Source organism: Eleutherodactylus coqui, chromosome 1, assembly GCF_035609145.1.
Source record: "Eleutherodactylus coqui strain aEleCoq1 chromosome 1, aEleCoq1.hap1, whole genome shotgun sequence".
Lineage (NCBI taxonomy): Eukaryota > Metazoa > Chordata > Amphibia > Anura > Eleutherodactylidae > Eleutherodactylus > Eleutherodactylus coqui.
Genome location: NC_089837.1, coordinates 32,648,057 through 32,664,257, shown reverse-complemented (window position 1 = coordinate 32,664,257; position 16,201 = coordinate 32,648,057). Strand labels below are relative to the sequence as shown.

The following is a 16,201-nucleotide window of genomic DNA, read 5'->3' as shown; positions in this document are numbered from 1 at the left end:
TGATTGAGACTCGGTTAGCGGATGAATGATCACATTACCCATGGAATTGACATTAGTCGACTGTGCATCTCCCTATTTACTCAGTGAGATCTGCAGCCAACCAGAAAGTATTTTTATGCTCACATAAATGGTAGGATTAACTGATAAGTCTTAGCTCATTTATCAGCTAGTTCTTTGTCCTTTCTCATAGCTTGACAATTGGACGGAATTTTTTGCCCAACAATCGCGCCATATAGAAGGCCCTTATCCCTAATCCTCATCCGATTTGAAATATCAGTGTGCTCACATGACTATAACTGTGACTATTCCACCCCAATCCTCCTCCAATCAGGCCAGTCTTGTATTGCATAATGCCCTATAAGGTACCTGTCAGAACCGACAACTCTCGGGGCCTCTGTGCCCGCACTGCCAGTCCTACCACCCGGGTTGCAGGAGTGTGGCGCTGGGGAGCCCCGGTTCTAGTGATATCCCCTGGCCGCTGTAACTCTGGTCGCCGCCGGGTTGCTAGGGACGCTGTGGGTGCCGCCCCGTGGTGCATCCCCATTTCCATGACTACCGGGTGTGCTTCCTTGGCATACGTCTGCTCAGCAAGGCTGGGGGCGGTGTTCCCAGTGTCTCCTTGATTGTGCCCTGCTGCTGTCAGGCTCCCCGCCCCAATCAGCTGCTGGGGCGGGAGTTCTGACAGCATTTAAATGTGTCTGTTTCCTTCCAGCATTGCCAGTGTTAGTTTGGTCTTCCAGCTGCACCCGCGTATTGTTTTGACTCCTGTTGTGACCACGGCTTTCTGACTTCTGCTTTTTAGACTTGACTTCGTTTTGCCTGACCCCTTTCTACCGCGTACCCTCCTATTGCCGACCCGGATAGTCTGACCATTCTAATGTTTGTTTGTCTCCAGTGTCTGTTTGTCTTTCCCGTGTCCCGCTTCCCTAGTGAGTGTAGGGACCAGTTGTCGCCCAGTTGTCGCCCTGGGGGTTAGCCCAGGGGGGCAAGTAGGCAGGGACAGGGGTTGCGGGTTTTCTCAGGGACTTCCATCATCACGGACCCTTCTTATTACGTCCATGTAAGCCATGGGAACAACGACCTACACAAACGCAGTTTAAATAAAGTCTAGAGGGAAGAAAGGGGAGTAGTGACATGCTTACACGCTGGACACCACCAACAACAACATAAATCAGATGTGCATGCAAACCACCACACTGACAACAGACTTATCAAATGTACGACAACTCAAATAGATGTAATTGCTAATAAGTAGGTACAAGGTATCGGTTTGTATTTTGGCCAGAATACATAAGCTCACAAGCCTATGTCAAGGGTCCTTGTTGTCTTGTAAGTCTTTACTTTAACAAGACAACTAAAACCCAAAAAAAGGGAACCCTGCCTACAAGCACGGCAATCATCCCAATCAGAGGCGTAACTTAAAGCTTCTGAGCCCCAATGCAAAATCTGTAACAGGGCCCCCCAACTATAACGTTTTATTCATATTACTAGGCTTACTATTTGGAGAGGAGAGGCCTTATGGGCCCCCTAAGAGTTCTGGGCCCAGGTGAAACTACATCCCCTACAGTTACGCCCCTGGTCCCAATAGAGATGCCCCAACACTGGAACCTAGGGAGTTGGCTCCCCCTAGATGGTAACAGGCTGGTACACCAGAAAAGGGAAATTCATCATACACATGAAATAGGACAGTTCACACCTATGGGAGTCAACACCTATATACATACACAAAGAACGATCTTATTCACACCAAGTGACTGCAACATAAAGGAAGCACCATCCAGAACCTCATGCATGCATAGCTAACAGGAGCTAGTTCAAGTGTCCACACACCAAGGGGAAAGAGTGTCAGACACTAATCTGATGTAAAAGGAACAGTGTCAGATATTACCCGCCTGACAACATACAAGTCAACAGATGTCTCTAGATCGTACCTGATAAGGGCAAGGGAGAAGGGGCCTGAGTAACATGCAGACAGGGAGATCAGGTGTCCAGACCATCTTCAGGGAAGGTGGGGAAGAAACTCAAACTAGCAGCATGCATAACACCACACACCAAGTACTAAGTGGGAATGAGATAATGGGTAAATGACCAGTACCCTCTAGTAAGAGCAGATGGTATTTATGTTCACAGGACTGATGGTGATTGGTTGGCTGGAGAACTCCACATCATCAGCCAGCCAAATCAACCACACCTCCAGCAGTGTGTTTCCAGAAACCCATAGAACACACCAATAGCACAACTTGACACTTCTATTGCTCATTCATGTGGTATTCCATCCTACAGTGTAAAAATAACTATGCCATCAGATAGGTAAAGTCCGCTGGTGCAAGCACCGAGTCATGACTGACTCCTCCAGTCATGTCCCATTGCGACGTTTTCTTGGCAGACTGTTTTTGTGGGGTGGTTTGCCATTGTTTTTCCCAGTCATCATTTACCCCGCAGCAAGCTGGGTATTCATTTTACTGACCTCACGGGGATTGAACCTGAAACCTTCATGAGTGAGAGCTTAGGACTGCATTTCTGCTGCCTTAACACTCTGCGCCACACAAGGCTCTTATGCCATCAGATACCTCCCCTTTTACACTAAGCCATGCCCTTTGTCCCCCTTACAGTAAAAGTGCCTTAGTGATGCCCTTACATTAATAGTGCCCACCCTATGTAATAGTGCTTTATTATGCTCCAGCTCAGTAATAATGCCCGCTCAGGGATAATACTGCCACATGCTCCCTCAGTAATAATGCTTCTGCATGCCCCAACAGTATAAATTCCCCCATATGCCTCAGTACAGTAATAATGCCCTTGCATGCTCCCAGTCCATAGTGCCCACTTTAATGTTGTGGAAAAGAAATATGAATTGCCTATGACTGTCTCTTTTATGGTAACATAGTATGTAAGGCCGAAAAAAGACATCCGTCCATCCAGGAGATATCCTTGTATCGTCCCCTCATGTATTTAATACATAGTTATTGGTCGCCCCTTAACCGTCTTTTTTCCAAGGTGAATAATCCCAATTTTGGAAGACTTTCTAGGTATTCCAGTCCTCCCATTCAGTTTATTGATTTAGTTGCCCTTCTTTGTGCCCCTTCTTCACTGTCGAGGGTCGCACTAAGCCCACAGATGAGACTGAATACAGCACTGGTCGCACAGGCACACTAGCGCTCTATTCACTTTCAATGGGACTACTAGAGATAGCCGAGTAACAAGCGCTCGGGTATTTCCATCAGTCCCATTGAAATGAATGGAGCGCCGCCAGCGGGCACCACATTCATTCTGACATCACTGTGGGGGAAAATGTGACCCCACATTCACAGACAGAAAGGGAACATGGGACCCCCATTCTCAAGATCAGCAGTGAGAGTCCCCCTATCCTAAGGGGTAACTTGTGATCCTGGTACAACCCCTTTAACCAGAATGCTGTGGGTCCCTACATCCAAGTGGGACCTGGCCTGTTCCCAGCATTGCCGGCCCTGTGAGAGGTAAACAGATTAGAAGAGGAAGAAAATTGAATTTTCTTCTTTAAACAAACCGTATCCTGTTCTGTCTGCAGGACGCCGCTGTTAATGTTCTTTTCTCTTCCGTTCTCACTAACGATATAACAGGGGGAATGGAAAAATTAACAATGAATGAGTTATAGAGTGGAAACAAGTTTGTTCGTATGGCGCAACTTGTGACATCACAATACTGGCCTTAATTTGGGTTATAATTGTACTCTGGCAGTAACAAGCTCAGTACCCGCCATCTACACCTGTCCAGGCAACACTCTTCTGGAGATCTCTGACAGCCTCTGGTGACCCGCAGGCGCTCAACGGGGAACTTCCCTACAACGTCCCCCTAGCCAGAGCGCATGACTATCCACCAACTGCTCATCACATAGCCAACTCTCCTCACTTGTGTGGGAATCTGGCTTATATACTCCAAATCCAGCTACTCCCCCGACGCATCACCGGAGCTACTTACAATGTACATAGTCATTATTTTTAACCCCTTAATGACTAGTGTTGTTTGCCTTGACCAGCTGGGCGATAAAATCGTCATGATTTTACCAACACAGAGTCGGACAAGTCCAAACTGATTTTTGACCAAGATCGTGGAAAAATTGCATTTCCCATAATACCTTCTGCTAAAGTCAGTGTGCCACCCATCAGCAGCCAAGGTGTCACCAAATGTGTATGCCATCTTGCAAACTGGCAGCGGTTTTATTGGAAGCCTGCATCACATGACCTAGCCATATATAACATAGGCACAATGTAACCAGCGGACATTTTACAGTTGAGCACTGGATAGAGAAGCTGCATCATGTTTATATGCCTATGTAACACGTGGTCTGTTGTTATTAGAGACAGATATTATACAGAGAATATATTGCTGCTGGGTGTGGAAGACTGTATACCAGAAGATAACTTTAATGTATACCAGAAGATAACTTTAATGGGGTTCTATTGGAGGGGTAAGAGAAAGAAGCTGCATCACATTTATATGCCTATACGATACGTGGTCTGTACATTGGGAGAGGAGATATTTCTGCTGCTACCAACATATATAGCAGACTGAACTATGCTTTGGCGTGGGGAATATTGAAGTTCTCTGTTTGTGGCATCAAAGTCGCCAGTCCAGCTACTATAAATGATTTACTGCTAGCAGTGGGGCTTGGTGCATTCAATTATGCTGTGCCAAACAGGGACAGTTCACAAAGATACAATCTATATTCTGTGGCCTTCTGTTCTCTCATATCGTGCCTCACAGGGGATGCGGCTTGTTTCGTTGTTGGTGCTTTTTTTGTTGATATAAAAACAAAACAGGGAAACAGCAAATACACACAGTGCATGTCAGCGGCCTCAGACATTGTTCACCAGTCCAGCCACTACAAATTATTTGCAGGCTTTAGACAGCTGGCAGTGGTTTTCTGCAAACTATAAAGTTAGGCCAGTTTCTGCGTGGGTGCCATCCAGTGCTGTTCGTTCCATCCAGAGATGGAGCTGTCCAACTTCGAGGATTGTTCCCGTTCCTGCTGCCTGAATGAAGCGGGAAAGCAGATCCCCAAGCGCAGATGTTAAACTACCTTTAGCTGAGAAGTTACATAAAACTACACTAAATTGTGAACCAAAAGTTAATAAATAAAAAGCAAACATGATGAAAGCAAGAGGTAGGGGACGTGTCGGTGGTGGTGGAGGTGGTAGAGGACAGGCCAAGTTGGCACTTCAAGAAGCTCCCACTAAAGCAACAACTCCATATTCTGCAGGAGGTGAGGCAAGCCCACTTCCATTCCTTAGAAGTAGTATTGCTTGTGTGTTCCATCTGCAGCATGCAGAACAGGTCGTAGAGTGGATGGCACAGCATGTCTCAAGTACCGCCACCTTCTCTAAATCCCAGTTGCAGGCATACAACAGTCAGTCTGCACCAGCCAGCCATGACCATCCCCCCTCTACTTCATTCCGTGCCAAATTCCCTGAGGAGCTGTTTGATCATTCGTAGTCATGGAAGTCAACGGGGCATCCAAACAACCATGGAGAGAAGACCACAACATTGAATGCACTGGTACCCAACCAAAGAGGAAGATGACAATAGGTCAGTGCGTGCGGTCAGCCCTCCACAGGCAATATGTACTCAGCGGGATTCAGAAATTCAGGTGGCAGATCCCGGTGCTCACTGTGACATAGAGTCCATTGTATGATGGAGAAGGATGATGGAGAAGAAGAGGAGGTGGAAGATAATGAGGTGCTTGACCCAACATGGACAGGCAGGGAGAGTCATGATAGCAGCTCGCAGGGGGTGAAGGAAGAGATGGACGTTGCGGGGCAGCGTGATGTTAAGACAGGGAGTAGAGTGTCGTAGAAAATAAAAGGGAAGTGCCACCTCTCTCGGGTGCTACTAGTCACAGCAGCACCAACAACAACAGGGCTGCAGCTAGATCTGCTCACAGGGCTTGTGCAGCCTTGGTAAAAAAAAAACAATAGAAAACAATCTAACAGCAACAATTTAAAGAGCTCAACAAAAGTAATATAACAAATGTTTTCTCCTTTTAATGGCTCCTGCACTCTCAGAATTACATCCGCCCGATGACAAGTATCTTTAGTATCTTGTGCTGTTATAACTCGCTGCAGACATGATGCATCATCAGACAAACGCTTCTGACAGTGTTCCTGAGGAGTCCTAGCCCGTTCCTCATGGACAATCGCCTTCTTCACATCCCACCTATAGTCAGCGACCACTCCAGAATCTTCCAGGACTTCTTCTGAAGCCAAGCCTTGGTGGACTTTGATGTGAGTTTGGGTTGATTGTCCTATTGGAAGGTCCATTGACGCCCAAGCTTCAGCTTCCTCATAGAAGGCATGACATTTTCTCCTAGGATTTACTGATACTTGATTGGATCCATCATCCTCCACAAGTCACAGGTTTCTAGCGCTAGAGGAAGTAAAGCAGCCCCAGAGCCTCACTAAGCCACCGCCATGCTTCACTGTAGAATCACCGAGCCGCCGCCATGCTTCACTGTAGCATCACTGAGCCACCGCCATGTTTCACTGTAGCATCACCAAGCCACTGCCATGCTTCACTGTAGCATCACTGATCCACCGCCATGCTTCACTGTAGCATCACCAAGCTGCAGCTATCCTTCACTGTAGCATCACCGAGCCACTGCAATGCTTCACTGTAGCATCAATGAGCCACGGCCATGCTTCACTGTAGCATCACCGATCCGCCACCATACTTCACTGTAGCATCACCGAGCTGCCGCCATGCTTCACTATAGCATCACCAAGCCACCACCATACTTTATTGTAGCATCACTGAGCCACCGCAATGCTTCACTGTAGCATCACCGAGCCACCACCATACTTCACTGTAGCATCACCGAACCACCGCAATGCTTCACTGTAGCATAACCGAGCCGCCACCATGCTTCACTGTAGCATCACCGAGCCAGCGCCATGCTTCACTGTAGCGTCACCGAGCCACCACCATGCTTCACTGTAGCATCATCAAGCCACCGCCATGCTTCACTGTAGCATCACTGAGCCGCTACCATGCTTCACTGTAGTTAGGGATTTCTTTTCTGCTTCATCTGCTTCATTCTTCCTCCTGCAGACATACTGCTGATCAAGAGGCCCAAAAAGCTCCAGTTTAGTTTCATCGCTACACAAAACAGAAGCCCAAAACTTCTGTGGCTTAGTTATATGGCTTGGAGCATACTGGAGACGACTTCTCTTGTGCTTTTGGGTCAGTAGAGATGTACTGTATGTCTTGGAGTTCGGGCATAAAGACCTTCATCATTTAGCCATCTCCTTACTCTTCAAACGGAAACCTCAGTCCCTCCTGCAGGTCTTCTGTAGTTACAAGACTGCCACGTCCAGGTAGTGGGGCCAGTGTTCCTTCAACCTTGAAGTTGTGAATTGCTTCCAACTGCATACGTATCCGAAAGCCCGACTCACACAACATGAGTTTGCGACCCGCTCTGTGCCAAAATCTGTCGTAATCCTGGCTTCTCTCAATGGGGCTAAGCCTTGTTTGGATTTCCTGATGCCGACTCCACATTAAAAAGTGACAAAGTAAAATGGTTGCTTATTATCTTTCTGCAATGTAGATTTGAAATCCACATATAAGACTGCGGAGTGGATTTTCATGAGCGTTGATAATATTATTTCTAGAGATGAGCGAACGTACTCGGTAAGGCCGATTTCGCAATCGAGCACCGCGATTTTCAAGTACTTCACTACTCGGGTGAAATGTACTCGGGGGCGCTGTGGGGCGTGGCGTGGCGTGGTGGAGCGGGGGGTAGCAGCGCGGAACAGGTGGGAGCTCTCTCTCTCTCCCTCTCCCCCCCACTCCTCTCTGCAACCCCCCGCTCACCCACAGTGCCCCCGAGTACTTTTCACCCGAGTAGTGAAGTACTCGAAAATGGCGGTGCTCGATTGCGAAATCGGCCTTACCGAGTACGTTCGCTCATCTCTAATTATTTCATTATGTTGATTTCACCACAGATTATATGCAGAATCTGACTCTGAAATCCATTTTTAAATCTGCCGTGTGAACATAGCGTAAAAAAACGAAACCTCTAAAACCATAAAAGAAGCATAGACCTCAAAAATTGTAGGGCGACACATCGAAGGAGGTTCTCACCGCTGGGTCAATTATCATCCTGGAGACACTTCTGTGTATTTTAGTGTTTCGTGAAGAATGAGCGTGGAGAATTTTTTGGTGTAATGGCCTTTTTTACTAGTTAGACACTTAATCTTAATCTATTTTCATTTTCATCCTAGGTAGCGTTAATGACCTGCAATGGACAATAAGGCGATGTACCTGCATACGTTTGATGAAAAGGAGAATGGCTCAGTATTTGAGGAATCGTTCGATGGGAAAAACTTGTCCAAGATGAATCTATGTGAAGGATGTAAGTAGTCACCTTCTTACAGTAAGTGGTTGACCCCAAATAATGACTTCTAAGGGGGAATTTTTGACAGTCAACAGCTATTGCCTTAAAATAGGACACAAGCTGTATTATGTTACCTGCAGACACTGGATATTGACTCCTCATGTTCACCAATAGTGCTAAGATTGAGGGTGAGGGACGCAGCCTAGCTTTTCCTTAGCCTGATTAAACACCATGAGTATCGGAGGCTATGTGACCAATAACCATGATGTCACAGGCCTAAGAAGAGGCCACGGCACTCATGTGAGCACAGTTGATCGGTGGAAGTCCCGATCGGTGGACTCATACTGATCTGATATTGGTGACCTATCTTGGGGACAAGCCATCAATTTTTGAGTCTTAGAAAACCCCTTAAAAGCATACTTTGTTTTAAATACTTTTTCTAGAATCCACCAGGTTCTCCTTACCCTCATTTGCTGCTGTTCGCTCCTTCTTTCATGTCTGTAAGGTCTTCCCAATTTTTCTGTTCTTCTGCTGTTTGCAATCCATTTTCAGAGGGTATGTACCAAGCCTAGCATTCTACCAGTAGTTCCCTGTCCTGACTTCCCTGTCCTTACTTCCCATACTGCATTGCTCTATTTCTGCTCCAATCAGCAGGGAAGCAGTATCTGAATGCCCACCCACACTTACAGCAGGATAGGTAAAGACTATGTAGATTGTTATCACAATGTCTGCAGATCTGGTTTTATTGGACCAAAAAAAGACACATCTAAATATGGGATTATTTTACCAAGACGATTCCTGAGTTCTGCTTGTTTTCTATATATAACAAAAATTACTGGTGGATTCCTTGGAATCGGAGTCCGGATGATAAGCGTGCACCTTTCCAGCTTCCCCACTGACTGTGGATGGATGGTTGTGCTGCCGACAACTACAATTATTTGACACGGAGTGTCTGCAGATCTGTCAGCTTGCAGCCTGTAAGTGCAGGGGAGCCACCTGTGAAGTTAGCTCCCCCCTGTCTCCTTGTTACTATAGAAGCTCTGTACATAATGACAGTAAGTGGATTTCAGAGAAGCTGGAAGGGAGTCCCCTAGTGGCAGCCACTTCAAATGTGAGGGGATTGGGTGGGGGACCTATTATTTTTGTTGTTTGCATGGGGAGAAAGTATGACAGAGATGATAATGATGACTGTTGCTGTTTGCATTGAGTTCATGTAAATGCATAGTGTGGCTGCCCCCTGCTGGCTGAAAACTTTTGTTTGATTTAAAGTATTTTGTCCTCGGAGTGGATCACCTAGCTAGCGAAGATGAACCAGATGCGGGGTGTCCTAGAAGGGGGCAGTAGAAAGTAGGGAGCAGAGAGCTCAGACGTGATTGTTGGAGTCCCGGCATATGGCCTAGCCAGAAGTAGCAGCACATCCAAATCCAATCTCTCTTGGGTGCGATGCCAGGTACTGGGTTTTCTATTTAAGCTTCTGTTAAGCTTAAACAGCGCACCAAGTGGTCCGGAGTGGTATTGCAAGTAAATAATTTTAGTTAGAATTTTCAGCATTGTAATGAATTGTAGAGTTCTTATGGCCCATAAAAGACGCAAAGGGATGGAAACCCCTTCCTTTATGCAATGCCTGCTCTTGGCAGGTTCCAGCTATAAGATTTTTTCGATCCAAACCCCTCTTTTCTATTTCTTATCTGTTTTCTGTGACATGGTACGTGCTAATCTCCATAAGTTGCAGATGATGCATTTATCTCTTGCGTCCATGTGTATGACATGACGTCAGCAGGGACTCAGCCCCCTTGGACATGTGTACAGGTGCCATAGGACGGCAGAGTAATTTGTGTCATTGGTTATGTTTGTAGAGCAGTCATCGCTTTGATGTTGAGCGGATGTGGTTAAAGTTACACAATGACTCGCATAAAGGGTCCGTGCGCTCAATACTCGAGGCTGCAAAATGTGTGAAAATTGCTGCTGGGGCCAAAAAAGTGTAATCTTAACTGCACAGTCGGAACACATAGAGAAGAGCTGTGTCCTCTGGATGAACACGGGCTTGGCTGGCTGCGGAGCTGGTATGGGGGAATGGATCACAGCGCCCACGTCTGCCTTCAGGAACAAGGCGAGCTGGTCTGGAGTAAACATGAATGAAGCCAACAGCGTCTGACACGCCGGCTATTTATACCCCGCGTCTCACGGGTGACCTCATTCCCCAGTTATTTATTTTATGAGCAGGACGTTTGGGAGGCCTCCGAATTAAGACAATTTGTTCTGTGTTCAGGCCATAAGCAGCAGCTAGATTTATTATTGATGCCATTCAATGGAAGCTATTCCACCTTAAAATAAGAAATTCCACCCTAAAAAAATCCCTAGTAAATATATGACCTTTCCCCCCTCACATTAGTAGTGCCCCTTACTGACCCCCTCACAATAATAGGGCTCTGTACTGAACTGCTCAATGTAATAAGTGCCCCTCAGTGACCCATTCACACTAATAGCGCCAGTTGGTCCCTCAGTGTTGGTATGGCTGATGCCAGTGATTAGCCGCAATGATCACATGATCGTGCCACCCAGAAGTGAGTGAGGGTCTGGAGCAGCGGGTAAGTATAGGCTGTTTTCTATTTTATTGCATCCCAGGTGCAGGACATGGTTTAGACAGGATGTCGGATGGGGGCAGGCAGCAGGGACAATGTCCCACTCTATCTTGGTTGCAGTTGGAAGAATTGGACCATCAGACATGCTGCTTGAAACGTAGGTTTACCAATGAACCTTTGGTGCTTTCCAATCTAACGGACAGCAGTGCTGGGCTTTAGAGGCGCTTTTGCAGAGGCCGGCTGAATGTAGTTGGAGCAGACAGACGTGTCGGACTGGCCTCACGTCCAATCAGCTGGCATATGCCTTGAACTAAAGTGTTACAACATCTCACAGGGATGCTTTTGAACATAAAGCCACTAAATGGCAGATAATATCCCCCAGCAATGCTTCCTACCAGAGGTTCCCTGATTCACATTAACTGTGTAGAGTGCTACCCCTCTACATACACCCCCTATTTTCACTTGATCGTCCCGATCAAGGCGTCTGTTACATATGTGAACTAAACTTGTAGCTCTCAAACGGTAACATCAACGACAACAAAAAGGAAGGAAGAGAAAAAATAGAAAAAAAATCTCAGTGTAACTTTATAGTCCATAAAGCTCCTCATACGATTTAGAAGAGATTCGAACCCCATACACGTTTAGAGTAGTTTGACATTAACGCTCATGGAAGGACCTTTCCTTTTAATCCCTCTACCTCAAGGGTTTTTGGCCAACATTGGCACATTAGGATGTTTGCCAGTGCTAATGCCCTTCTCAAACAGAGGGAGAGGGTCTACCGGACATAAAGAGTAGCGTGGCCATGCTGGCATAAGTCTTGATGCAAACCTTTGGGGATCGTACCCAGTTCACGGGTATTCTTGTGCAGGCAGGTTCTAGTCCTATTTTCTTGGATGCTGGCCTCCAGGATCCTCAAGTCTCTAAATGACCTTGTCGTCCCGCTGTCCCCGGATGCGGTGAAAAATGCCATCTTCCCATCCTGTAAGTCTTTCATTATTTACGATCGACAGAGATACAACACGCAAAAATAACACCCCCTGCATGAAATGAAGCCAAGCCTGCTATTTTTTTTTGTTCTGTACCCCTATACTGTCCAGTAATAAAAAGCACCATTGGTGAATGTGGAGTGGTTTATGCACTTGCTAGTACTGCGCATGTATTGGGGACGTGCAGAAGGCCGCAATAAGTTCAGAAGTGGTCCGACCATCCATCCTTCATTACTTGTAAATAGGTTTTTCTGCTAGCTGAGATGCTTTTCCTTTCACCAAGTGTAAAGATCAGTTATGTTACCTGGGACGTGAAACCTGGGATCTGACGGAATTTTAGGGTCAGTCTGGATGACCACCATTTGGCTACAGTGAGTTCAGTCAGGCCTTCATATAGTAGTAGGGCCTGTGCTCAATGGGGTCCATGAGGTTCAGTAATAGACACCCTATTAGTAAACCTGATGACATGTCGTAAAATTGTCACAGGGCAGATTTTTGTCTGCTATACAACAGACTGCCTCTCTATGCTGCACAGACTTGTTCAAGGTCCGGCCCACTAGGAGCAGGAATTAAAAGGAAATTGTACAAGAAATTATGTAGCCTCAGAACAAAACAACAAGATTAGGCAGAAAAGGTGCAGAAACAAGAAATACTGTTCAGGGAGACGTGTAGGAAACAGAGCTAAGCGCACGCCCGTAGGGCCAAGCAAGTGCGGAGCTTAGAGCTTCTGGGTCCAAGTTCAACATCTGTCAGAGTCCAATCTACTATAAGTCTGGTGTCTTCTTAAATAGCATAGTGGCCTTTAGGCCCCCTTTGGACATCAAGGCCTGGCAGTGACTGCAACCTCTTCGCTCCATATAGCCATGCCCCTGAGGCCAGGGTTTCTGCCCTTTGCCATGGTATGCCCCTGCATAGGCAACCACTACAACCAATGCGATGAGTCAGACAGGGTGTTCCGTCTCATAGTAAGTGGAAACAGACTGCGGTGCCGAATATGTAACCTCACTGGGTATGAGCATAGACATAATTTAATAGTGTCATTTATTTCCCATTAGGTTCTCTGACATAACCGTGTTCCTTGCGTCTACGATAAAATACAGCAAGCGAGAAAAAGCTGTTTGATAGATGTTCTGCTGGATTCTGGTTGGCAGAAGGTTTTCATGTAAATCCAATTTATTTTTGGCATTCGCTTAGAGCAGTTAACGTATGTCAGCCGAGCCGAGCACTGGATTTAGCGGGACGCTGTCCAAGAGCGTGCGCACAGTACCAGCATTGGGAAAGTTTTATGAATGTCCTATTAGGACTCAGTTTAGGGCCGGACTATTTCTAGCTTAAAGGGCCAATTGTGAGCGAGTGGATGTTATGTGCAGGTGGATGGGAAGAAGTGACAGGTGAAGGCAAGGATGATTTACTGTAGATTATGGGGGGAGTTTATCATCAGGGGGACTTTTGACGTCACTTTCCTGGCAGCTTTTCTTCGCTTCTCCAGTGTAAAGATGTGGACAATTAATGAAATTATACATTTGTGGCATCTTTATATAAGTTTAGGTATATCGAGCCACTTTGTACACCATCCGGCTTCTGGAGTGAGATTGCGAAAGTTTTTCAACTTTTTAAAAAGTCTCATAGTAAAAATGTCTGTAAAAACCTCACTTGACTCGAACCCCGCCCCCCTTTTCTAGAGGCAGAACATCTGTTCTTTTTGGTGCAAACGAATAGTTAAAGGGGTTGTCCCGAGCCGAAACGGGTTGTTTTTTTTTCAATAGGCCCCCCGTTCGGCGCGAAACAAACCCAATGCATGTGTTAAAAGAAAAAAACGTTTAGTACTTACCCGAATCCCCGCGCTCCGGTGACTTCTTCCTTACCTTAGCAAGATGGCCGCCGGGATCTTCACCCACGATGCACCGTGGGTCTTCTCCCATGGTGCACCGTGGGCTCTGTGCGGTCCATTGCCGATTCCAGCCTCCTGATTGGCTGGAATCGGCACACGTGACGGGGCGGAGCTACGAGGACCAGCTCTCCGGCACGAGCGGCCCCATTCACCAGGGAGAAGACCGGACTGTGCAAGCGCGTCTAATCGGGCGATTAGACGCTGAAATTAGACGGCACCATGGAGACGAGGACGCCAGCAACGGAACAAGTAAGTGAATAACTTCTGTATGGCTCATATTTAATGCACGATGTACATTACAAAGTGCATTAATATGGCCATACAGAAGTGCTGAACCCCACTTGATTTCGCGGGACAACCCCTTTAATGAGGCCTATTTATTAAGTCTTGGGTGCCAGAATGTTGGCATTCAAAAGTGTGTGTTAAAATGGCGCCTATTTGGGCATTTACACCAAGCTCCACCACTTTTTTAAAAAGTGGCAAAGGCCAGGCTTTAGGCCTCATGTCCACGGGGAAAATCAGGCCCGCCGCGGATTCTCCATGCAGAATCCGCAGCGGGTCCCTCCTTTCCCGCGGACATGAGGCCTGAAAATAAGAATAAACTCACCTGTCCTTGATGCTGCGTGTCTCCCCTCCATCGCGGCCAGATCTTCTTTCTTCGGCCCGGCGGATGTGCTCGGCACACCGGCAGCGTGCTGCGCGCATGCGCCGGGCACATCTACCGGGCCGAAGAAAGAAGATCCGCGGCGGGCCTGATTTTCCCCGTGGACATGAGGCCTTAGGCAGGAGGACTGCAAAAGTGCAGTCCGTCACATTCACTGTAATATACGCTGGAAACTGGGGGAAGCGCATGCAAGCCCTACAGACAGAGACCAGGGAGACTAAGAAAGAAGTGCAGAGTGCATGACAGTGTGTGACTGCGGCTCCAGGAACACGTAGGCCTTGTCGTGCTCTATGAGAGTATTTATTGACCGAGCTTTGTTCTGTTGCTGCATTTAAGTACCATGCTTGGTTCTGGTGCTGTAATTATATTAATATATTGGTTCTGGCACTGTATTTATTTTATGAAATTGGTTCTGATGCTGTATTTATGTTATAAGCTTGGTTCTGGTGCTGTAATTATACTATGAACTTGGTTCTGATGATGTAATTATGTTATGAGTTCAGTTCTGGTGCTGTATTTGTGTCATGAGCTTGGTTCTGGTGCTGTATTTGTGTCATGAGCTTGGTTCTGGTGCTGTATTTATGTCATGAGCTTGGTTCTGGTGTTGTATTTGTGTCATGAGCTTGGTTCTGGTGCTGTATTTATGTCATGAGCTTGGTTCTGGTGCTGTATTTATGTCATGAGCTTGGTTCTGGTGCTGTATTTATATCATGAGCTTGGTTCTGGTGCTGTATTTGTGTCATGAGCTTGGTGCTGGTGCTGTATTTGTGTCATGAGCTTGGTTCTGGTGCTGTATTTATGTCATGAGCTTGGTTCTGGTGCTGTATTTGTGTCATGACCTTGGTTCTGGTGCTGTATTTTTGTTATGAGTTTGGTTCATGTTGCATTTCTTCTATGAGCTTGTTTTTTGTGCTGTAGTTACGTACTGAGCTTGGTAAGGTGCTTGGTTCTGGTACAGTATTTCTTCACTAAGCTGGACTGGTGTGGTTATGCTGCTATCTTGCTGCTTTATGTACATTATATATAATTTTTTACGACAGGGGCACCACAAACATTCCACACAAGGTGCAATCGAACATAACACCAACAGAGATGATAACATTTTAATTTTGGACTCTATAGAGGGGGACATGGTAAGCGGATCGTAATAGTCCTGGTGGTCTAGGGTAATTTAGGGGGTTAAAGTAGTACCTCCTGTAGTCCGAGGTAGTGAAAGGGTCGGGTCATTGGAAGTGGTAGAAATTAATACCGGTTATCCAGTGACCTTCTCCTCCCTCCAGATTGTACTGTCGTTCCTATGGATTATGGTGAGGTCCCCCCTTGGTTTAGTTGTGTGAGCAGGACTTGGTTGCCATCCTCTGAATGTACACATGAATGTTTCCAGTGGCTGACAGCAAGCAGAGATCCTCACAGTGTTGGCGAATTGTAATGTAATGCCGGATGAGCCATTAGTATGCAGTAGAGTATTCAATCAGTTGATGACCGTCCATGGCCCGTGCGTTGAGCGCACCATGTGGTTCAACATAAATCAGTGTCTTCAATGGCCTCCTGACTCAAGACAACTGTGTATCTCCTTATTGTCTTGTAGATTTCTCCTTCCTCTCTGTTCTTGCTTTGACCCCCATTCTGGCCTCCAGCGATCAGCCAGATCCGCTTTCAGTAAATTCCAGAGCTTCAGTCATTGGCGCGGAGATCTGGTTCCTCTCAGTT

General features: G+C 46.6%; 1 protein-coding gene across 1 annotated transcript in view; it reads left to right on the top strand.

Annotated features, from left to right (window-relative positions):
- SCARA5 (scavenger receptor class A member 5) overlaps nucleotides 1-16,201 on the top strand; it is a 290,718-nt gene that overhangs the window by 9,588 nt on the left and 264,929 nt on the right. Inside the window, exon 2 of the mRNA XM_066594696.1 lies at nucleotides 8,256-8,386. Within this exon, the coding sequence (XP_066450793.1) occupies nucleotides 8,275-8,386 (112 nt within the window). The 5' untranslated portion in view covers nucleotides 8,256-8,274. The remainder of the gene's footprint in view (nucleotides 1-8,255; nucleotides 8,387-16,201) is intronic.